Source organism: Oculina patagonica, chromosome 2 (assembly GCF_052425735.1).
Source record: "Oculina patagonica isolate OP01 chromosome 2, crgOcupat, whole genome shotgun sequence".
Taxonomy (NCBI): domain Eukaryota; kingdom Metazoa; phylum Cnidaria; class Anthozoa; order Scleractinia; family Oculinidae; genus Oculina; species Oculina patagonica.
In genome coordinates, this window is record NC_135759.1 from 14,540,541 (window position 1) to 14,563,639 (window position 23,099).

Genomic DNA, 23,099 nt, shown 5'->3' on the forward strand with positions numbered 1-23,099 from the left:
TTAAAGGCAAACGTCAAAGTTTACCTTTTTTAACCAAGCCAAAGTATATGAGTCGCAAAGCACCCAGTCGTCGCGACTGACAAACACAGCATTTACTCCGCGAAAATAAAAAATATTTGAACTGAAAGACGTTTGAATTCTTCCATGATATGTTCGAACAACAATGCCCAGGATAAACCTTTTACTCATACTAACCTCATGCAAAAAAAGTCGATATCTCGAAGAGATCTTTTTATTATTCTTCCATTTATTTGCTGACAGGATTATTTGCTCGCCTGGCCTAATTTTGGGCTTCAGTAAATTAATTTCATTTTGACTTACATATTTTTTTCGAATTGTTTTCTTCCCTACATGTTTTTTCCGATTTGTTGCTTTATGTTGCATTTGTAGTTATCAAAAGTTTCTTTCAGATTTCAGCGTTCCCAAACTTTTTTTTTCATATAACAAAGTATAACATTTATGCGAAGCATTAACCTAAGAGGGTGCTACTGCATCAAATTAGAAGGAGTTAACCTGAGAAGACTAAAAAACGCTCGTTTCTGCATTGGCCAATTGGAAAAAGGCAAGATTAGTCAGTCTTTAAAAGGCATCACTTAACACAGAAAGATCCAACTTACGTTTAGCAAGCAAAAGCATGCGCGGAGATTGCTATATAAACAAATGCTTGGTCAAGAATGATACAAGCAGTCGACGTTTTTTACGATCGTGCGCTTAGAGCCAGTATACTAATGAATGAAACGGTTCTGTTAAATGCACATGTTCCCCATAATCTTTATCAGGACGATCTGTTTATTTGCATGCTGCAATGGCGTACATTTTTGTATCGAGGCTAAAAAACTAAACCGAAATGACGTCACTAGACGGCATTAACGTCGTTTCCAGGGTCCGCCCGGCTGGTAGATGGCATTGGCAGCTATTTGTATCAGTTTCTCTCGAATTTATGCGGCCGAATTTATGCGTGTTGAAAATTATCGGGCTAGTTTTAATTATAAATATTGTGAAACAGTTACCGGTATGTTTTTAGTGTGACATCTGTTTATTGAAAAAGTCGCTTCAATTCTACTTTTAAGATCTCTAGAAAGATGCATTTTTTTGCTCCTTAAAATGCTATTTACTTACAAAAGCTTTTCGGCCTCAAGTCCAAATTCCTTTTTCTTGTTGTTTTAACCATGCTACAAGGAGCATTTGGGTTGTCTCATAGTATTTCATCAATAAACCATATCCTCCATAACTCAACTGCTGTGGTAAATTAATCAGTTTATCCTTACAGCTCAGTTCTCGCACATTAAGGACTGGATACTTCATCAGCATTTCCAAATTTATTCCTTACTGGACACCTTGTAGAGTTACCACAATTTTCCTGGATCCTGCATGATTCCTGTGTTCACAAAGCCAGATTCCCTGCCAGGTTCCAAGATTTAACTTGCCATTTGTTATTGGTACTGTCACACTGGGTCCAACAAGCGCTGTCTTTGCATGTGCTATCATATCAGATAGAGGAAATTAACAAAAAATGTTTTGATCCCCTTCTCTCCCCTTAAGCATCCCTTCTTCATTCAGTTGAGTAATCAGTCAGTCAAAATTTACTACAAATTTGTATCATTCTTGAATACCGTTTGCAACCTGAAGGGAAGAGAAAAGTGGGACGACCTAAAACCACTTGGAGAAGGACGGTGAAAAAATAATGCAGACAAAAGGGGTGGTCCAGCTGGTAGGAAGTCAGGGGCCCAGCGCAAGACAGGGCTAGTTGGCGAAATACAGTTACAGCCTTATGCGCCTTATGGCGCGAAGAGAACTAACTTTTAACTAACTTGAATACCGTGTAACAAAATAAGCTCCCACCCTCTCCTTTCACAAATCTCCTCTCAAATTCCTACCACAGCTACCCTAAAGGTAGCCTAAGTTACACCTTCATTAGTGACACAATACATGATATATGACTTCCTACACAGAAACTCCATCAATAGGGATGTCTTTGAGGCTCCCCCAGGGGTCTCAGGGTACAAGGAATCATGGCCATTAACTTTTTGGGAACATGAGAACAAAAGGCATTTCTGTCTGCCAAACTTCAACATTTGAAGACGAATGCATGTCACGTGAGATACCCAATTAGATCATATTTTGGCAGCAAGTGTTCACACTTAGATGTAAGGGAACACAGGAACATGGACCCCCCCTCCCCCTGGGAGGCCCTTGTCTTTGCTCAGTGGGTTTTCCTGCCCCAATAATTAAGCGCAGTGGTTGATATAGTTTAACTTTGTCTTATGATCAAGACAAAGCAGCGCCGTAACTAGCATGAGGCAAGACAAGGCACTTGCCTCCTCTTGATTCAGGGTTGGAAATCAGCGCTCGCCCACTCGCCCAAGCGAGTGTGAAAACTATCGAGCGAGTACAAATCACAGATCACTCGCCCGGTTTGGCGAGTTTGATTTTCAAAATACTATTCAAAATAAGCGGAACTTTTACTTTCCACTTTAAAATATTCTACACTGTCTGTAAGCCGATAGCTTACCAACACTTTGAAATCTCCATCAAAGCTATTTGGTTGCAAACTACAGGTATTTGGGAATACCCTGGTACATATCAGTTTAAACTGTGTTTCAACTTTTGACGGAAGTGTGCTGCGTTTTTATTGAGGAGTTAGGTCTATTTTCAGCAATTTTTTTGTTTAAGGAATAGATTTTAACCAAAAAAAAATATTTGGTTGGAAAAATAATCCTCAGAAAGCCAGGCACTTGAAATCAAATTAATGCAAACTCTGCAAACTTCCCATGTGTGTTTTGTGGTCACGTACCCTTTTTGAAAATTCTTTTCAGCAAAGGCTGATTTTGTATAAGGCTCCAATGTTCCATCAGTATCTGTTTTAAATTTTTAACTGCCGGGTGGTGCGTAGCTGATTTGTTTAAAGCGTCAGAAAGGTAGTGTTAGCTAAGACATCTATATATATATATCAGTATATACTCGATGTATGTCAACTGCTCTTGTGGTTTCGTTATTTATGCTATAGCTAGTAAATACCAAATTTGACAGCTTTAAATTGATAAGGGAGAGCCATTTGCCCTGCACCCTACTGTGCAGGAAGAGTAACGAAGGAGCAGGAAGAGTAAGGGGAAGGGGGAGGTTTGGTGTGTAGGAAGTATCTAAAAGCAATCAGTGAGAAGTGTCATTTTACGCTTGGAGGGGGGGGGGTCATGCCCCCAAACTCCCCTAGTGGCCGGGTGGGTCTATATCAAAAGTCTGGTTACGGCCCTGCAAAGGGTTTAAACCCTGGCTGGGGATGTACAGTAATGTGTTGAGTGAGGTAAGAGGTTACCTGTGATTTATTACATGTTGCAGCCCATCAAGGAGATAGTTACTTAGTGCTTCAAAATCTGGAGTTAATACACCTACATGTACATGTATCAATGTTAAGCTGCATGGGGAAGGAGGGGGGGGGGGGACTGGCATAGTCTCGGGATTTGACAGCAGTTATCTGCCCATAATGGGGGGTTTTCACTATTTTAGTGGACTTTCTAAAAATAACTAGACAAAGTATTAACGATACGTTAAGTAGTGCGACCATGTGTATTTTGTATAGAATTATCTTAAATGTTGTAAAATTAAAGAAACTACAGGAATGTGAATTCTAGAAATGAGTTACGTTTTATGTGAATTATTGTTTTTCAATCCGGTCAGTGTAAAATGCAGACCGAGGGTTAAGTAACGAAATACATGTATGAGTCACAAAGCTATTTTTCCCTGCCGGCTCTAAATTTCGAAGAAAGATACGCCAGACAACGCTTCGCATGAGCATGAGCGATCATGAAAATGAACATTAAAGGCTTTTTTAATTTTTTTTTGTGACACTTACAATCTTCTATGTTTGAAAACCCGATTTAACTGAACGGTTTACAGATAATTTAGAAAAATAATTCTCTTTTCCATACCGACACAGCAAGGTCATGTCAGCGATCAAATTACTCCACCGCCACAGCTCTTTCAAGTGTTTTCAGATTAAACACTTCCGCAGTAAAGTTATAAATAATGGCTTTGCTTCGCTAACCGTAGTAATAAAACACTATATAAAAATATAAAAGGTAAAAACTTTTATGTTTATAGCGAGCGGTTGCGAATTGCAGTCGATTGAGGATTTTGTGACACGTCCGGCTGCAACGCAAGTAGCGATAAACAAATGACGTGAGTTCGTGTGCGTACAAAATTAATTTCCGAAAGGGCACAGCCTGAAAGGGCTGTTAACCATTCAGTTTCATCCAGTTTACTGGTGAAGAAGACTTGAAGTCTCACAAGGTCAAGTCCGTATAAAAGGTAAAAAAATTGAAGACATTTTGTGTCGGCATAACATTTACCGCCAGTCCATTCACGTGTTTGCTAATGCGAAACAGATTCCTTCGAACTTTGGAGTCGGCAGGGAAAAGGCTTTGTGACTCCTATTTCATTACTTTACCCTCGGTCTGCAATTTACTCCCAGTCTGCCATCTTCATTTTACCTAACCTGAGATCATGCCCTCCCTCCCTACTTACCACTCCGGGGAAGGAGGGCATGATACATTTACTTGTCGAATCATATGTAAAAAAACCGGATTCTGGTTTTTCTTCTGATTGGTCGAGAAACAATACTAAATGAAGCGGTGTGGACTGATTGGCTGTACTATTTCAACGAGACTTCCGGCCAAAAGCTGGTGCTGATGGCTTAGACGTGTTAATTTCGAGGACAATTTTTCTTCTACGTTAGCTGAAGACCTGACAAATTTCAAGTGTAATTCTCTGAATGCAGAACAGATAAAGTGTTCGACAATGCGTAATTTGTTTTCGTGACGTGTTTTGGCAGTTCATCGAATGAGTTTCGGGAAAACCAATTCACCAAACAATATTCCAGAGGTGTTGGAATGTTTACAATGTTTACTTAAAAGCTGCATGATGCTATCCGCGCCGTGAAACAGCTCATCTGTAAATTCCTTTTTTGTGAGTTGTAAGGGACCGTCGGCGTCTATCGCTGATAAATATATATTCGCGAGCGTCATTTCTCCCTGCTACTGAAAGCATTTTTATTTTAGTACGGCAAAGTTTTATACAGGCTGTACATGTATAATTATTCTGCAGACGGTTTTCACGCCTCGAAGAAGTCCGAGTCCCGAATTTGCCACCATCTACAAAGAGTGGTTTGACAGTTCTATGACACCTTAGTTAATTTAAATTTGGGGGCGGTTGGCGGCCGGTTAAATAAATGTATCAGGCGTTCTTTTTCCCTCTCTCATCTTTGCAAGGGAAAAAACGCCTGATCGCAGGTTACATTTTACCCTCAATCTGCATTTTAACCCCAGTTTGCAGTCTTCGTTTTACACTGACCGCTCAGAAAACTCATGAGCGATGTGAAAACATGCACAACTGTTGATGTTGTGAAAACACGGGCACGTGCGAACACGCCAAATAAGGAATATAGAACTATTGAACACATGTTTCGCTGCACCAAATATGGATTAATTTAATTAAAATCATATGAGCAGGAACATTTGTTCACATGCTAAATGCCAAATATAGCTTGAGAACAATACAAGCGACTGCGAATTTTTAGGAGTATATTAGACAATCGCTAGTCAGCGTCAAAGAAATCTTTCCTCACTAACATTAGAGTTGCTCCCAGCGAACTGCGCTGGTGCTTGTTCGCTGGTTGCATTAGTGACTCTCTTTTAGGCCATCCCCCTTTTTTTTTTTTTCGCTTATCGTCGTATGTGTTTTCTGATTTTGGGTCGGTCGGTCGGAATTAAAAAAAAAAATTCAAAAAAAAAGTGGATAAGGAGTCTGGAACTAGGAGGCCCGGTACCTCAGCATAATGTCTGTGGAGCCTGGAAACAAGAAGACATGGTTACAAAGTCAACATGGCGGCAATGGAGGAAGGAAAAATCGACGTCGTGGTTAAACTCAAACAAGAACAGCGTAAAAAGGATGAAACATTATTTAAAATAATGTGTCATTGCCTTCTATACCTTCTGTATAAATTTTTTTTTTTTTTGAAAACACGAAAATCTGGGTCGGTCGGACGACGCTAAACAGAGAAAAAAAAGGGGATGGCCTTAGCCAAATGCCTTAGAGTGGGGCATTTGAACAGAAAATCTCATTCCAGGTGTTATTGCACTTTTCAGTGATATGCAAACTCTGAAATTCAATCCTCAACCAATGGTTTATCCCTTTTGCTGCAATCATCATAGAGGACCTCTCAGGAAACAAAAGTTTACTTCAACCTGGTCAAAAGGTCACGTCTGTCAGTTGTGACTGGTAGATTACAATCCATTTTGTTTGTTTCTGTTTTTCATGGTTCATTGGCTGTCACCAAAATTATAATTGACGGCAGCAATAAACGCAATGCCCGCAGTAGCAATGATGAATACAACTACTGTGATTCCCTGCAGGCACGGGCCAAAGAGGGAATCGGCCATTGTTAGTTGGATTTTGAATTTCAGAGTTCACATATCACTGAAAAGTGCAACAAAGTTCAAGATGTTGATGATGCATAAGCGCTGATACTGACAAGCCACCTGGCTTCTCTGACCCATTAGACTAAAACAGGTTTTGAACCTGAAATCCAGGCGTCCATCTATTCCCCGTCCATCTATTCCCCTCACACCCCCCACCTCCCCTCCCCTCCCCCCACCCTCGCAGCTTTCTGCATAGGTCTGGGTTGCAACAGGCGATTTGTGTAGGCCTTACCTGGCATATCATCAGGTCCTTCAAGTGTATGTTTGTATGGAGGTCCGTTTTCTGGCACCAAACGATTCAACATCATTTCCATGTCTGTCCGAACTGAAGAATCCCAACACTCATTCACACATATGCTGGCTGAGGTATGCTGCAATAACAGATGAGCCAGTCCAACCTTGTACTTCTTTAACTCCGGGATACGCTCTATTTCGTCCGTAATGACATGAACTCCGCGAGATTTCGGCTTTACATTTAAAGTCGTTTGAAACCACACCGTCGGTCCGGCGGCCGCCATTTTGTCTTGTGATACAAATCTTGCGCGGTTACGAAGCAGGAAACGGTCTCCAGAGATGCCTTGAAGTGTCTCGAAGAGTTTTATAGACCACAAAGTAACAGAATATCTGATCATTTCAAATTAATATTCCACAAAGATACATCATTGTTGACATGATACTTGTTTGGATTTTTTTTTTCATTTTTTGAAGGACCGTGGTGTGCATTCTCATTTCCGGTTAAAGAAGCCGCTGGACGGAAGTTTGTCTTGGGGTAAACAGGCGGTAAATTCATTCATCATTATTCCACGAGCCAATGATTTGGAACTTGTCTCCCCTCCGTGGATCATTTTCGTGTTTATATCGCTCTTTTTCCACTGGAAAGGCAGTAATGGATGCTGGAAAACGGGCTGCAGCGAGATATGCTGTTGACACGTTTGTTAAGGTAAGCTGGTTTCACTTTCAGAAGCGTCAAAATGCTGCATATTGTTGATTCAAATGTTGTAGCAAATAAGATAAGAGCGGTAAAGTTATGCACTAAAGTCAAATAACAATTATTCAAGAATTGCTTCTTCGAGTAGCTCCCCTTCTTCCATTATTATCCCATAATTTGATAAGAGGCGCAGCTTTAAAGTTGCCTAATTTCATTGTTCTGGGGTGTGGTGGGGTGAATCTCTGGAACCCTGAAGACCATAATTACGAGCATAGGTCTCAAAAGGGAAGATATCTGTTTACAAACATTGTCTTTGTTATTTAAATGTCCAACAAGGTGAACAAAAGAACTCTTTGTTTCGCCAGCCAGTAGTTTTCTGGTTGGCACATTAATAACAATAGGTGACGTCAACGATAACTTTGCTATCATGATAGTGATAAGAAATTAATCAGTGAAGATAATGGGTAGGTTAGGAGACTGCTTAACCTGGCAATACTATAATAATACAGACAGTCAAGTTGACTGACCATGCAGTGCAAGTGTCTGCATATATCAGTTACACATTGACATATATTTAAAGTTCAGTGTGTGAAGTGATCAACTTGCCTGTTGCCCTATGTAATTACATCTGAACCCCCTGTACAGTGGAGCCCCGATATAACGAAGGGCCAAGCTTAAGGGACTGGCAAAATATGTTCGCTATATTGAGGTTTTGTTATATCGAGGTTCTTTTCCATATATTTTACTATTACTGGGACGAAAAAATTCGTTCGTTATATCGAGGACTTCGTTATATAGAGGTTCGTTAAATCAAGGTTCCACTGTATCAATTAGCTCCTCCTATGGGTAGACACTGGCCTCTTCATAGTCCAATCCACATACATGCAAATGGTGTCTGCATTTGGTAGGGCTGACTATTTCAGCAGCTTACAACTCTGCCAATTACACACTGAGCACCGTAGCATTATTGTTCCTTGTCATGCAATCTAACCTGCCAGGCAATCAGAAAAGATTGTGTGACGAAGTAAGAAAATGTCGCTTGAGAACCCCAGAAAAATCTTTCCTTCTTCTTGAGAGGTAAAATGTAAAGTCTGTCCTAGGTGTGGAGCTAGAGTATTACTACTCATTTAGTGACTAAATGCTGCCTTTTGTATAATTTTGTTGAGTGTTTTAATAGAGTAAGTTTATCTTTTTATACTTGCTGCTGGGTAATTTTATTTAATTTATCCTGTGGCATATACCACAGGAGGAGGAAAATATCAAGGCAGAAAATAACCTTTCCCCCTCCTGCCCTCCTTCTCTCTTTTTGGAACTAAAAAGTGCAAGTTCACCTTCACTTCTGAGGTCTTTGGTTTCTGAACGAAAAAGGAGCCACCTTCACTGTAGGCTTCCCTTTTGTGTACCTTTCGATCTGCCACTGTTAGGGGTGGCAAAAAGTCCTTCAAAAATGCATGCCTCGCAAAATTTTAGCTAAATTTCAGGGGTCTTGTCATCTCAAATTTTTCTTTGACCCCTTCTCAGAGTCTTGATTTCTTTTGCAAGGCTAAAAAGGTCTTGGACTCGCAGAAATGATATTAGTCTCACCATCTCACAAAGTCTCGCATTTACCTAGCCTGGGTAGCTGGCGGGATTCGCAACCAAGTGCGAGTGCTTTGTTTATGGCGAATGGCAGGCCCGAGTTGCAAAGCCACGAGGGAATTGGGGAGGAGTCGAGTTGAGATCCCGTCTGCTCTAATGGATAGGGTTTTTTTAATTATGCGTTCGCCAGCAAATGCGAATTTCTGATTGGTTGAGAGTAGTAAAACGTCAATCAAATGTTAATTGAAACCACTTATCAACCTCATGGGAAAACGCTTGTTGTTTGTGTGGAGATTGCAAAATGAAAAATGCGTTAGAATCTTTAAATACAGTAGAACCCCGGTAACTCAAACTCTGAAGGGAAACGGAAAACCGTTGGAGTTAGCGGGGTTTCGAGTAATCGGGGTAGATTGAATATTTAATTTGCCAAGTTAATAATTGATAGTCTACTGATTTTACAGCACTTCAGTATACAGCACAGTGCAAATTAAACTTATCTCGTCAGAAACTCTAACACGATCATAAATTCTTAGGATAAGAGTAGAAAAAGGCTGTCAAATACGTGATCTGTTTTGTTGCTCTAATCAATGGGCAACCGTGGTGAGTTGCAAGAACCGGGATTCAAATTATCGGGGTAAATTTGACCCAAATTTTGATCAAGGTAAACAAAATTTAGTTCGAGTTAGCAGGGTTTTCGAGTTATCTGAGTTCGAGTTAACCGAGTAAAAATGACTGAAAAGTGAGTTCAAATCTAAGGGAAATGGAAGTTTGTTCAAGTTAGTGGGGTTGTTCGAGTTATCCGAGTTCGAGTTACCGGAGTTCTACTGTATTCGTAGCAAAAGCAGTCCTGAACAAGAAAAGGCTGTGATTGATACTGCCCACCTGTTTTGGGAAAAGATTGATCTACACGATCTTTTCCTTGGCAAGCCAAAATAAACATGACATCAACTCTTGCGTCCTGGTCATCTCACCACTCAAAAGCCTGAACGAGGACCAGATATTAGAAATTAATGGAGTCATTGGGCTGTGTTTCTCTTGTGGCTATTCTTGGGTTGTGGGCTTCGTTGCAGAGAGAAAATCGAAGGTTGGAAGCAGACGCTTGAATTATTGTGGTAACTCTTTACTTAAAGAAAACTGCGAGCTCTTAACTGCGAGGATTCATTGTTTCGATTAAGGCTTGATGCAGTAAATTCGTAAAGCTGAGTAGCGTTCAGTACCTTTCTTGCACAGCTTTGACAATACGCGAGCAAAGATCGGCAAATGTGTGACAAGTGTCACTCTTCTCAAAGTCTGCTCATTTACCATGGAAATTGACAAGGATGTCTGGAAATCGCCAAATTTTTGCATTGGATTAGTAGAATACAATATACAAACATCATTCACGAGGGTCATTCGCAACTCCAGTTCATTTGGTTTTGGGCCAATATCCTTCCCACTACTTGAAAGGGTTTGTTTATGCAAAAAGCATTAGCCGCCGCACGAAGCATGAGTTTCGTATTACACCTCACTCTCTGGTTAGCTAATTTAATTAGATCATCAAAGGCGATAAAGGTGGGCGGCTAGCAAAACCCCTAAGAAATGTGGCAGGCGGGAATTTCACTCACGACTGCACCGCTCACGCACGCGGACTTCGCCTGCGATTTTTCTCGCGCCACACTAATCGCGCCAGCTACGCAGGCTAGCATTCACCATTCGACGCCCCTACTGTAATCCAATATTAAAGGCCCAGCAACTGGGTTAGACATTTCAGCGTTTTATTGAAAGTACATTTTTATATTGACAGGATAATCAAGCCCTGGGAATTGGGTCTGGATCAACAATAGTATTTGCAGTTGAACGTATTGGTGAGTTACTAATTAATAGTCCCTTGATTACCGGAGGGAGGGGGCCTGGGGGAGTAGTGCGAAAGAAGTGTGAAATATGAGAACAAATAAATGTTATTGTGCTATAGTTCCAATTAAGCCTTTAAAACTGTTGTCAGTTTCAATTTCAAATTTATTCTTTCCATTAGTATGATCTGGAGATCAACATTAGATATAATGGTATATATTTTGCATCAGTAATGCAAAATGTTGACATTTTTTTGTCTCTCTGTAGCTGAAAGAGTGAAAGAAGAAAATTTAAATTTATTCTGTGTTCCATCATCATTTCAAGTAAGAATTATTATGCCCAATTATTATTAATCAGTTTTTTCATAAGATATTTATACTGGTTATTTTATATAATGACAGAATTAAATGTAATTAGTCATTATTTAAACTTAAGAAATTGTCTTTACTTAAGCTAGTACATATTTCACATATAAATATTACTCACAGCTAATAGTGAGTAATATATTTTTTATCTATATTTTTTTTGTGTATATAAAAGATTGAAACCACATAATTGAAACAAGGTTTCCTTACAAGTTAAAGATTATCGCCAATGATGAATATAAATTGAATTTAATCATCAGCCCAGCCTCTTTATTATTTGTTCATGATATAATGGCCAGTTGCATCTTGTTTTCAAATTAAGTGTGTTTAATTGTCATGTAGGCCCAGCAACTAATCACGCAACACAAATTACCTCTCAGTGATCTGGACAGAACCCCTGAGGTAAGATGTGGTATATTTTGAAATAAACAATTATAAAATATTAATACTGTACAGATTTATGTACAGCCACTTCAAATCACAGAATTTGGACTTAACCACCAAGAGCGATGAGCCACTTGGGCTTAAAAGGCTATTACTTTTTCTTCTTCAGTTCTTTTTCCACATTGACTTTATTTAACTTGCAGTTAGATGTTGCTATTGATGGGGCTGACGATGTGGATAGTGACCTAAATGCAATCAAAGGAGGAGGGTATGTCAGGACAAAATTCTTTACATTTTATTGTATGCGTGACGGTCAATGCATGTCCTTACTGTAACATTTAATTTGTAACGAGTTGTTCTCAGTATTTTATCATATGTAATCATGACTAATTCAATCCCTTGCTTATTGTCTTTATTTACTCAGAGGCTGTTTAACTCAAGAGAAGATTGTAGCATCTTGTGCAAAACAGTTTGTTATTATTGCAGATGACAGGTACATATTAATGTTTGCAGTTAATTTTAATAGTTGAATGGACTCTGCATTTTATACACCTTAAGCTTGTACTTTAAAACTTTATTAAACCACAATCCCATTTCCAGAGCAAGCAACCCCTTGACCAGCAGTCAAAAAATGCAAGGGCTCTGGATGAATCCAAAACTGGAACCAGGAAATCCTGGTTCCAGTGCAATATTGCATTGGGCATGTGCATTGGAGGTTGTGGATAAAATGAACACGTTTCAAAAGCCAATCAGATTTGGCCGTCTGTTTGGCAAGCTTTCAGTCTAGCCCAGAGGCCCCAATCCCTGGTACAGACCAGATGGGTTGCAGCCTTTGGGGACGAGATTGGCTCAACCAAAGCCCAACAAAAATAGTAATTGCGAAGGGAAATTTCATGAGATGCATAGCCAAGAAAAGACCAAGTAACCACCGAGTGAGTAGGCAGCGCCAGGGCACGCCGTCGGCCAGTGCGCCCCGGACATGACAGCGTGGGTCGTCCGTCCAGGAGGGCGGGAGCGCCCCCCCCCCCCCCCCTGCTCGAGCCCACTGAACAGTGGACGGGGGGGGGGGGCCGGGGTGGGATGCCAGCCGGAGCCACGGGGAGGGCCGGCGACCCAGTGGAGGCCCCCCAGGACCCAGGCACCCATCCTCCATATTCATGAGGCAGTGGTAACATCCATTAACACCATTGAACTGTTAAAATTTCTCATGGCCCAACTAAAAGAGAGGTAAATTTGATGCAACTCAGTTCAGGTCATTAAAAGTTTTTCTTTTTCTTCTCCTAGGAAGGACTCTAAACAGCTAGGGGATGCAGTAAGTCACTTTCTATTTTATTCTTCCAGTCCTTAACTTCATGATTTAATAAAAAAAATATCTGTCAACATTGTCAAGTCATGAAAAAAATTTAAATGTCAATAAAAGAAATACTTAATAACACTTCTGATAAACCTAAATCAATCCTCTTCCAATTCAAAAGCTGATGTGGATCTTTAAAGGGGATAAAGGGGTAGGGACAGAACCCCCCACCAGTAAGCTAAAGGAGCAGACATAAAAGACAACGCAAGCTTTGCATGTGTGTGTATGTTACTTTGAATTGCAGTTCAAGAAAGGAATTCCAGTAGAAGTGATCCCAATGTCATATGTACCAATCATGAGAAAAATGGAGAAACTTGGGCTAAAACCAGTTCTTCGAATGGCACAAGCTAAAGCAGTGAGTATACATGCCAACTAGTAAATAGTACATGTAGCTCATTGCTGTTACTGGTATTTGTTTAAAAAGTCTTCAGGATTTGTGAGATGTGAAAAAAAGGTGGCAGGTAGTTTTCAGTAATGTTTATGATGTATGTGTCAAGGATGTTGGCAAACTTTGGGGCAACAGAAAGACACTCTTTTTCCAGTCATGACACAGGTTATTGCAATAACAAGGCCCCCTCTCATTTTCCTAGTTTGCAGAAATATTTTGTGGCTGATTGTTGTGCACATTTCTTGTTTTTTTCTTCAGGGTCCTGTAGTCACTGATAACAGCAACTTTATCATTGATTGTCAATTTGACAAGGTACATCTTAAATTTGACGATGTTATTGCTAGAATCTAAGCAGTTGTTTCTTATATGAAATCATTTCTGCCAAACTTATTGATTGAATGCTTTGTAGCTACAGCCCTTTGCACACATTTTAGGCCTATTATACTAATATTATGGGCATTAGCCTGTTCCAGGCATTTGGTTAGTTTGGTAAGTTGGGGGACAGTGTGAAAAACGGCAAGTGTGTGAGGAGAAGAAGGAGCAAGGGTTATAAAGCTTTTATTAGCTCTTTGCACACATTGCAGGCCTATATTGTTTTAATATTATAGGCATGCATTGTGTGCATGAGGTCTTGAAGCTTTAGCTCTTTGCACTCACTGCAGGCCTATCATACTAACATTACTCTGTAGGCATGCAATGTCTGTAGAGGGCCATGAAGCTGTAGCTCTTTTCACGCATTGCATTCCCCAAGCCGGTTTGTTTCATTTTTAGTGAAACAGGGGTTTGTAATCCACTTATCCAAAAATCTGCTTGTTCTGCTATGTTAGGTATATGACTGGAAGGAGCTCAACACACAATTGAATCTTATACCAGGTTAGGAATCTTACTTATATCATACTTTAACGCATTCCCGTAAATGTTGAAACCACACTTATAAAGCAGCTTATTTAACCTGATATGTCCAAGTGTGTGGTACAGGTGACTTATTAAATGGTCAGCATGTTGAACGCCAGGTAGAGGGGTTCAGGTTAAAGCTCCATTTCTGGTCAATGTGTTCTTTTGAAAGACACTTCTCTCAGTGTTCCTACTGTAAGGTCCCCCTAAAAAATGTTGGGGTGCATTTGTCAAGCATCCCATCCAGGGGGGAAGCAATAATTCTAGTCGCTTGAAATTACAGAAATCGTAATTTAAGATGAATAGTTATGGAGTTGTTGTCCATGGCAAACAAAAACCAACGGTGCAGAGAAATGCAATTCCGTCCACGCACGGAGCAAAATCCGACTAACAATTGTGTCGTTTAAGTAGAACTAGATAGATACTTTATAAGCGGAACAACAACAAAACAATCTTATTACCCGGACAACAGGAGCGCAAGCAGAAAATGTGTGCGTGAACGCAAAATTGTATAAAAGGAAAAAAAAATTATATAGTTATCTATGTAAATATGTAAAGATGTGAACATAATCAAAAGTTAAGAAACTGACAATATCTGAACTTAAAAAAGTAGAGGTGATGACTTTTTCACCATTTAAATTCACAAGCAGATAAACTATTTAATTTTTATTTTTTATTCGAGAGAATAAATTCATGATTTTCTTCTTAACTCTTTGTATATTGTAGGAGTGGTGGAGACCGGACTGTTTGTTGGAATGGCGGAATGTGCCATATTTGGAAAAGCGGATGGCACTGTGACGAAACGATAGACATTTTACACTTGACGTGCGCAAGTGAGATAAAGACTTTTGCTATAAAAGGATGTGTATTCTCATATCATAACCACCTATGAGGCGTAGTCCGTTGAAATCTGCTAAATCTTTATCCTGTTCAGGGAAATTAAGTTTCAACAATGCGAAAGGAGATAGTTTGACTTCTCCTCGGTTTAAAACATTTTGTTAAACAGTTCGTCTTGTTTTCAACGATTCGTGTTCTTTTTCAACCGCAATCAGTTCTAGCTGAGTGAGGAACACTTTTCCCACCGTTTCATTCGAAATGGTTCAAACATTGTCACTGCTAAACCCTGTTCCATTGGGATAAACCGTTTTCAATTTGTTGACTGGGGTTGGCTGGATTTTTCGCGGGGTTTTTCTCACTTTGGGGGGAGGGGGGCGATTCAACTAAAAAATGTTGCCAAAGTGTTTTATTTCAGAGGTAAACTTTAGCCTGTTGAAAAAGTTGATCAACCAATGCCTTATTATTCTATCAAAAGATTCAAGTGTTTTTTAAATTATTTTTTTTTAAATCATACAACATAATATAATGACTGTTCTCGGTGAAATTACTCAGCGGTGGTTATGTAACAATTCAAACGACATGTACATTAAAAAGCCAAGCTTGAATGTAATAACTTAAGGATGAATAAAAAAAAATGAGTTTAACCCATTAACGTCTTGTCTTGTATTGATTTTTACATACCAAAACAAAGTTCACAAAACTGATCAACGTGTAATTTCTCATTTATTGGCCGAAAAAAAAAATGAAGGCCAAGGGTTAAGTAGCTTAGTCCTAATAAGCACACTTGATCGTTTTCTTTTCTTTCTTTTTTTTTTTTTTTTTATTTGTTTTTTTTTCCAACAGCAGGTACATACACACATCACTTACTTCACGTACTCTATACTACTACTCTAACCTGTGACTACATACACTACGCAGAAGAGCGGTCACTGAGTGTCGAAAGACTTTGCGTTTGATCATTTAGTTGTTTGACATTTAATTCTGTAAAAATGATAATCGTAAGCTGTTGTTATTAAAGTTAATGTCAGGAAGGTTCAGTTTCCGGCATTTTATGGAAATGTCAACCGTCAAATTTAATTTTCCATAACAAACACCTGTAAAAACCAATAAATTTTGCAATTAAACGCTCGTTTAAATATTTATTTTTGGCATCCAACAATCGAATTTTAGTTGTCTGCCTGATTCGGGAACGGACATGGGCTGTCACCTCCACACTTGTTCCGTTTCATGACTTTAAGGCAAAAGGTGCTGAATTTATTAGAAACGAATGAAAAAGCTTTAATTAAGGTGGGAAAGTGTCAAATTTTAGGCCAGTTAAATGAATTTAGAGCAAAATTGTAAGAATCAGACATACATGGAACACTTCTTATTCATATCGACGTCTTCTCTGGCTTTTTCGAACTTTTATATATTTTCTCGGAGAATAATTGGTGTTCGCTTTCAGTTTAAATTTACGAATCGAGATAACTTATCGAATCTTAGTTATTTCCCCAGCGGAAAGGCAGGTCTTTGTCAAACTTATTTTCCCTTAAAAACGTCAAATAAAGACCGTAATAGATCATTCTACAAGGCAGCCAAACAATTCACCGTATGACATCACAATAATTATTGTAAATATGTTATTTACTTTTCGAGGACTTCTCCGATATTAAAAAGTCGGCCCACTTTGTTTGCACTAATTTCATCGATCCTGTTGGATACCACGCACTTGGGCCATTTATATACGTGCGGTGTTTAAACAAGGCTCAATATCAGAGCTTATTTATCTCCTGGGAAGGATTATAAGCCCGTAATAGACTGATGGCGAATTCTACATTGGAAGGGACCTTTGAATCGAATCACCCGCTTGAGTTGAAAATCCTCTTTTACGCTGCGTTCTTAATATCGCTTCCTTTAACAGTTTTCGGTAAGTTCATCTTCACTTCATTCAGTTTATAACTGGATCAATGCTGTAATCCTTTCTTCTTGCTCTTAGAAAAATACGGCTGCAATTCTCTGGTTGAAAGGCGTCTTCGAGTTTTGAACGAAGTAGATATTTTATTTGCTTTAAAACTCCTTGATGATCACAAATTCATAGCCCGCAGCGTACTGTTTTAAAAGTTTTATTAGAACTTTCAACGAAATAAAGAATATCTTTTATCCCTTACGTAGACAGCCATTCACTTGGTTAACAGTAAAATTAAGAAGGCGCAATGGAAACTTCTAACAGTAGGAGAGTTTGATTAAGGCTTGACTATCATGCCTATTATTTTCACTTCTCGATGTAATTCTAGGTGATTTTCAAACTCGCCTGAGTAAACGAAAGCAGACACGTATACGTTACGGGACACCTTTTTTTCGGTCTCAGCAACACAAAGTTTTTGTAATTTTTATTGTCACTTTTCACAGCGGCTAAATTTGCTGGACTGTTGGGCGAACTTAGAAAGAGTCGGCTTATTTGTTTCAGCTAAAAGTAACCATAAATGTGTTTACATTTTGTGGGACAAAATGAATGACCCAGTCGATCGGCATAAGGACTTCTTCCTTTATTTGCTTAAAAATGTTTGTCTAAAAAGACATTATATCTCCCAGTCCGATATCCACTCCTATTTTTCTCCGATAGTTAAAGATCTTTTTCTTTTCAACTTACAGAGATTATCACATGAATTATTTAATAAGAATTACTCCTGGATTGTGACCTGTGCGGTAATAACAAATGCACACGATTTAATAGTCAGATTTGACCGGTTCAATTTAATTTTGTGAGGACCTGATTTTCTTGTTCAATTTTCAGACTATGAAAAAAGGCGAGTTCGGTAGCTAGTTATTTCACTTATTTTATTTGGTAGAACACATTTTCCTTACGTAGTTTGTTAAAACGTAGGGACTTGTAGCTTTGTTATAGTTTTTAAGGTTCGATTGCCCTTTCCCGAAATGTTCGATGGCCGTATCCCCAGGAGAAGATTTGTGCCTTGCAAATAAAGGGAAACATTTGGCAAAACATCATAATCGCCAAACTACCCACAATTTCCGTATTAAAACCCGGGCAATAAAATTATATGAAAGATCCTTAGATTAGTGGAAAATGGTCACTTTACTGAAATTCGGCCGTATTATGTTAAAGATGGCACTGAGATAGGTTTTAGATAAGATACTAAATTTACATATTTTTTAAGGGGAAATGGAGGGCCGAAGTTTTTTTAAGCAAGAGACATAGCGACTGACTTAAATTAAAGTCGCCTTTAATTTGATGTGTAAATTATTTGTCGGTTTAACTTATTTGAGCGATGTGCGAAGAAGGGGTATATTTTTAATATCGCGATTTAAGGGAAATTAATTTCTTTAGCTATGTTAACGAAGCCAATCAAAAAGCAAGATTTTCTTTTCATAAAAAACCTGTAGTTAACTCTTGTTGTTTCAGGAATAACAAACTATAAATTTGCAACATTTTCCATATGTTAATCCATTATACAAAAACGCAAGTTTCCCTCCCAAAGTCACTGACTTAACTCTGTCGATGAAACTTAGCGGTCTGGTGTGCGACCATTCAAATGCAAGCTATTGAGCCGGCAGTACTTTCATGTGGTACTGTTTATTATGCTGTACAAGGTGGTCCGAACTTTTAAATCTGTCGATAAAACCCTAGTGTGTGACTTTTCAAATGAAACACATAAGCCGCATTTTCGTGTGGCGTTGTTTGTTTTTCAGTGTTGTAAAACATGAAACTAAAGATCTTTATTTTTAATTTTGAACATTACCGTACTTTTGGGTGTGCCAAAAGGGTGAAACAACCCGACTGAATGTAACGTTAACAAACATAACGTTACGTAGAAGTTTTTCCACAAAAAATGAATGATTATCGTTGCATTTTTTTCCTATTCGGCAAGTAGTATTTAATATTTCTTCAAAGAGAGCAATCTTCCTATCTTCTTTCCAAATTATCTCGCGCAAACAACTCACAATGTAAATCGAGCCTTGTTTCCTTTATGCAAATGTTCCGAAATTTCCCCGATCACTCAGCTGTCCAAACGAATTTGCTTTTAATCTTTAAAAATGAGTTTTTCGCCATACTGTACTTAGCCCTGTCGTCTTGAAAATACATGATACTTATAACGGAGACATATTTGGGTAGAAATTAAACGATTTTGACGTTGTCATCTCATCTACCGACATTTTGCACGCAAGCGGTTTTACTCGACGCAAAAAAAATTCGATATCTTCTTGAATTTCGCTTTATCGAACAAAAAGCTAATAACATGAGAAAATGTGTTTTAACAAACATTGAAAAATTGAAATATACGCAAAGTACCTCCCAGGAAACAAAAACAACAACAATAATATTATTATATTAATTACAAATTATATCTCAAAACGTTTTTCGAGAAAATTCAGTTGTTGATTCTCATTTCGTGCGAAATCAATGGAAATCGTGTCCGAAGGTCAGTTTTTTCGCAACTAAACGGCGAAAGAGCAAAATTAATATGTTTATTCAACAGCAGGTGGCTAGAAAAATGTCAAACAGAATCTTCGATGTCCTTCCAAAGATGAATTGTTCTGTCAATGTCGGCACTCTTTTCCTATCAACGGCGTCTTTTGTACACTGAATATTGTTTATGTATTCTCATTTTTGTTGCAGAGTTTCCGATCTACTTTCCGATCTATTGTCCCATCAGATTGAGCAATACTAATAAGGATTCGTTAGTGTTATGCGCAGAACCTCGCGAAATTTATTTCAAATATAGCATTGTAACTCTAACTTAAATGAACGAAATATCGAACCTTTGAGTTTGCACAAGTTGCGATCAAATAGGAATAAGTTTTAATACGTAATCGTGCTTCTCATGAATTATCCTCCCTTAAAAAAGCAAGAGTGGTGCAAACCCCCCCTAAAGGTATGTTTTGAGTGACTCAAAACATACCTTTAGGGGGGGGGGGGGTCACCCTAATTGCGAGAATTCTTCAGTCATACATGGGTCATACATACAAGCGCACGACATCTTTCTCCAATAAAATGTCTCTTTACATCACTATTTTTTTTTTGTTTTTGAGTTGATTAATAAATCGAAATAAAAAAGATCCTTGAAAAAAAAATTGCCTGTATTCGGTAACATTTTAATTTAATCAGCGTTCGATTCCATGCATCTTCTTACATCATGCATTTAGACTACAGAGACTTTGAACTGATCAAGGATCGTCCTCTCTGAGAAGTCGGGACATTTATGAATCTAAAATAGCCCAAGATGGAATTTGTTGTATAACAATAGTAACTCTGTTCTAGGGAATCCTCTTTTGTCAAACCATAAATTGTAAATCTCATATTGACTGATACATGACTGAATTTTGCTCACAAAAAGCTAACAGATAAGAGACCCCCGTTTCTTGCTATTACTGAGTTCATATAGGAGGCTCAAAAAAAAGGCTGCAGGTCGCATCAGTGTTCATTTCAGCGACATTTTGTTAGCACTTTTCCACGTCTATGGCGCACATTTGTTTTGAAACTTTCTTCAGGGTAGTTTATATTTGCCATATGCATTAAACATTTGCCTTTCACAGGAAATGGTTTCGTGATATTAGCAGTTGTTATAAACAAGAAGCTTCGTTCTGCCACCAATGCTCTGATAGTGAGCCTGGCCTTTGCTGACTTGCCAGTGGGTTTGGTCATATTTCCTCTCATTGCCGTCACCCAGAAATACGGACCCAGCCTCCAATATGGACGACAGTTGTGTCACTCCACTATCTTCCTCACAGAGGTGTTCCTAAGTGCTTCATGTCTTCATTTGCTCTTCATAAGTGTGGATAGATACATAGGTAAGATGAACATGTTATCATCATAAGTGGTTTTATGCTTTCAGAATGATCTGTTTGTCGTCAAACAGATCATCACTGCGTTTTCAGAATCTTAAAATTCCATTTTATTGTTCAGATGTTGTTGCGTATTCCCAACCCAGAATTAACCCTCGACATTTTCCTGGTTACCTTGCAGCTATAAACAATGCCCTCCGTTACCACTCTATTGTCACCTCCAGACGTATTGCTTATGTCATTGGTTTCATCTGGACTTTGTCTCTTCTGGTGGCTGTATTTCCTTTCCTTGGCTGGCGGGAAGTCCGTCCACGTGTGCTTGGAGGTTATTGTCAATATCATCTCAATCTCGCTCCCAGCTACATTCTGTTTCTACATATCACGGTCTGCCTGACACCGCTGACCATCACCTGTATGGCTTACTGTAAGATATTTCAAGTGGCACGACTGCAGGCTCAGAAAATTGCTTCCATGACGGTAAGGGTGATAGTAATGCCCTTGTTGTTTGATTTGAGAATGTAGTATGAGGACTAGCAAAACTCTTAGAACAATCGAAAGCGTAGAGTTACCTTATTTTCTCGATGAAATGCAGGAGCGTTTATCTAAAACTCGACCTTGTAGACCCCGTGTTTGTTTAAACCCAGCGTTTTAAGCCTGGGCCCAGATACACTACATTGAAATTTACGTACTCTAGACCAATGAGGAGACGGGAGGAAATTAGATTAAAAGGTCAGCGACTTATGATCAGCAAACGGCTTGTGATAGCATGAGTGCGATTTATAAAAATTCAACTCAATCGTGTATATGACCACTGTTCGGCCCTGCCATGTGTGCGTAAAATTTAATCAAAATTTTTCTTGAGTACTGAAATAAGCTGGTCAAATGACCGAGTGATTACAAGCGTTTCTAAGTTATTCCTTCATCACGATGGCTCAAGTGGGCCTTCAAAAACCGGGCAAAACCGGCATGCTTGCGCCACCTCACCAGTCAGGCTGTGTCCCTTCAGTTCTGTTCAGGTGTAATTAGGACACTTATCAACTATACTTTACCTTGTCACTAGGGTCGCGCGGCGTCCAAATCCAAGACGGCCTGAGTTTCGATGAGTTAGTAGAGACGCCATCTTGGATTTGAACGCCGAGAAAATCTGGGAGCGAAGTTCGATTCATGCGCAGTTTTCCTTACAATATTTCGCTTGTGTGTTTGCTATTTACAGATAAGTGGAACGGAGCAAGAAAGACGTCGTAAGAAACTAGACAAGGAGCGTAAAATCACTCTATCAGTGGCAGTAGTGGTGGGAGTATTTATACTCTGCTGGGGACCACTTAACATCATGCTCATCATCTACTGCGCATGTCAGACTTGTGTCTCTTCCACTGCGTTAGAAACTGCTGAGGTGTTCTCCATGTTAAACTCGGGCTGTAATCCACTCATATATGGCACGTTTAACAAGGACTTCCGCAGAACTTTCAAGGCAATGTTGAGATGCCACTGGCGTCAAATAAGCCGAGAAGAGATCGAAGGCTCAACCCATGTGGCTCTGCATACGTCAAGGGCTTCTGTTGATAGTGTGAAATAAGCAGAATTTTATTATATTTTGGGAGGCGCGGTGGCTTAATGGTTAGCGCACTGAGCTCTGCATCAAGCGGTCTGGATTCGTACTATTTCGAAGCCTTCCTTGCTTTCCTCAAAAGTAAACTATCTATTGAAAAGAGTACGTGCAAATTACAAATCATTCTTTAAATAAAACGTAAGCTAACCATTTCCTACAAATGTAACTAAGTAAAAAACAAACTTGTATTACAATTTGTCCGGCAAACCATGTTATCAAAAAAAAAAAAAAAAAAAAAATCTTACCGGATAGAAGCCCTTATTTGACTTTTGCATTCTTGTATTCAATTTTTTTTTTCCTTTTCTTTATTTTAGTCTGTAACTTACAAGTCAATGTAATCTAAGCTGTCCTTTTGTTTATTCGTGGTTGTAAATAGTAACTAAATGTAATTTATTTTTTGAACTGTTCAATAAATGTTTTTGCAAACAAAAAAAAAAACAAAAACAAAAAAAAAACAAAAAAAAAAAAAGCGGTCTGGATTCGAGTCCTTCCCGGCATCACTGCGCGCTGCGTTAGGTTTTTGAGCAAGTCATTTAACTCTCATAGCACCTCTCTCCACGGTACTACACTCAGGTGTATAAATGGGTCCGGCGAATATAATGCTGGGGGTAACTCTGCGATGGACAAGCATCCCATTCAGAGATTAGAAATAATTCTAGCAGCCCCTCTGTCTTCTTA

General features: G+C 39.0%; 3 protein-coding genes across 3 annotated transcripts; 2 read left to right on the forward strand and 1 right to left on the reverse strand.

The window, feature by feature from the left end:
• Positions 1 to 759: 759 nt before the first annotated feature.
• Positions 760 to 7,218, reverse strand: LOC144643102 (UPF0047 protein YjbQ-like). Its single transcript, XM_078502245.1, has 2 exons — positions 6,706 to 7,218; positions 760 to 1,481 (listed from the first exon to the last, which is right to left on the reverse strand). Exons 1-2 carry the CDS (start codon positions 7,103 to 7,105, stop codon positions 1,327 to 1,329), a joined length of 555 nt encoding a protein of 184 aa, XP_078358371.1. The 5' UTR covers positions 7,106 to 7,218; the 3' UTR covers positions 760 to 1,326.
• A 41-nt stretch (positions 7,219 to 7,259) lies between these two features.
• Positions 7,260 to 15,796, forward strand: LOC144643101 (ribose-5-phosphate isomerase-like). The gene is made up of 11 exons (XM_078502244.1): positions 7,260 to 7,413; positions 10,763 to 10,823; positions 11,077 to 11,132; positions 11,517 to 11,576; positions 11,762 to 11,826; positions 11,983 to 12,051; positions 12,843 to 12,870; positions 13,157 to 13,267; positions 13,559 to 13,612; positions 14,128 to 14,173; positions 14,921 to 15,796. The coding sequence occupies exons 1-11, from the start codon at positions 7,285 to 7,287 to the stop codon at positions 15,001 to 15,003; spliced, it is 762 nt and encodes a 253-aa protein (XP_078358370.1). The 5' UTR covers positions 7,260 to 7,284; the 3' UTR covers positions 15,004 to 15,796.
• A 595-nt stretch (positions 15,797 to 16,391) lies between these two features.
• LOC144641804 (adenosine receptor A2a-like) lies at positions 16,392 to 22,854 on the forward strand. The gene is made up of 4 exons (XM_078500825.1): positions 16,392 to 16,937; positions 20,564 to 20,818; positions 20,994 to 21,289; positions 22,026 to 22,854. Exons 1-4 carry the CDS (start codon positions 16,832 to 16,834, stop codon positions 22,386 to 22,388), a joined length of 1,020 nt encoding a protein of 339 aa, XP_078356951.1. The 5' UTR covers positions 16,392 to 16,831; the 3' UTR covers positions 22,389 to 22,854.
• The last annotated feature ends 245 nt before the right edge of the window (positions 22,855 to 23,099 follow it).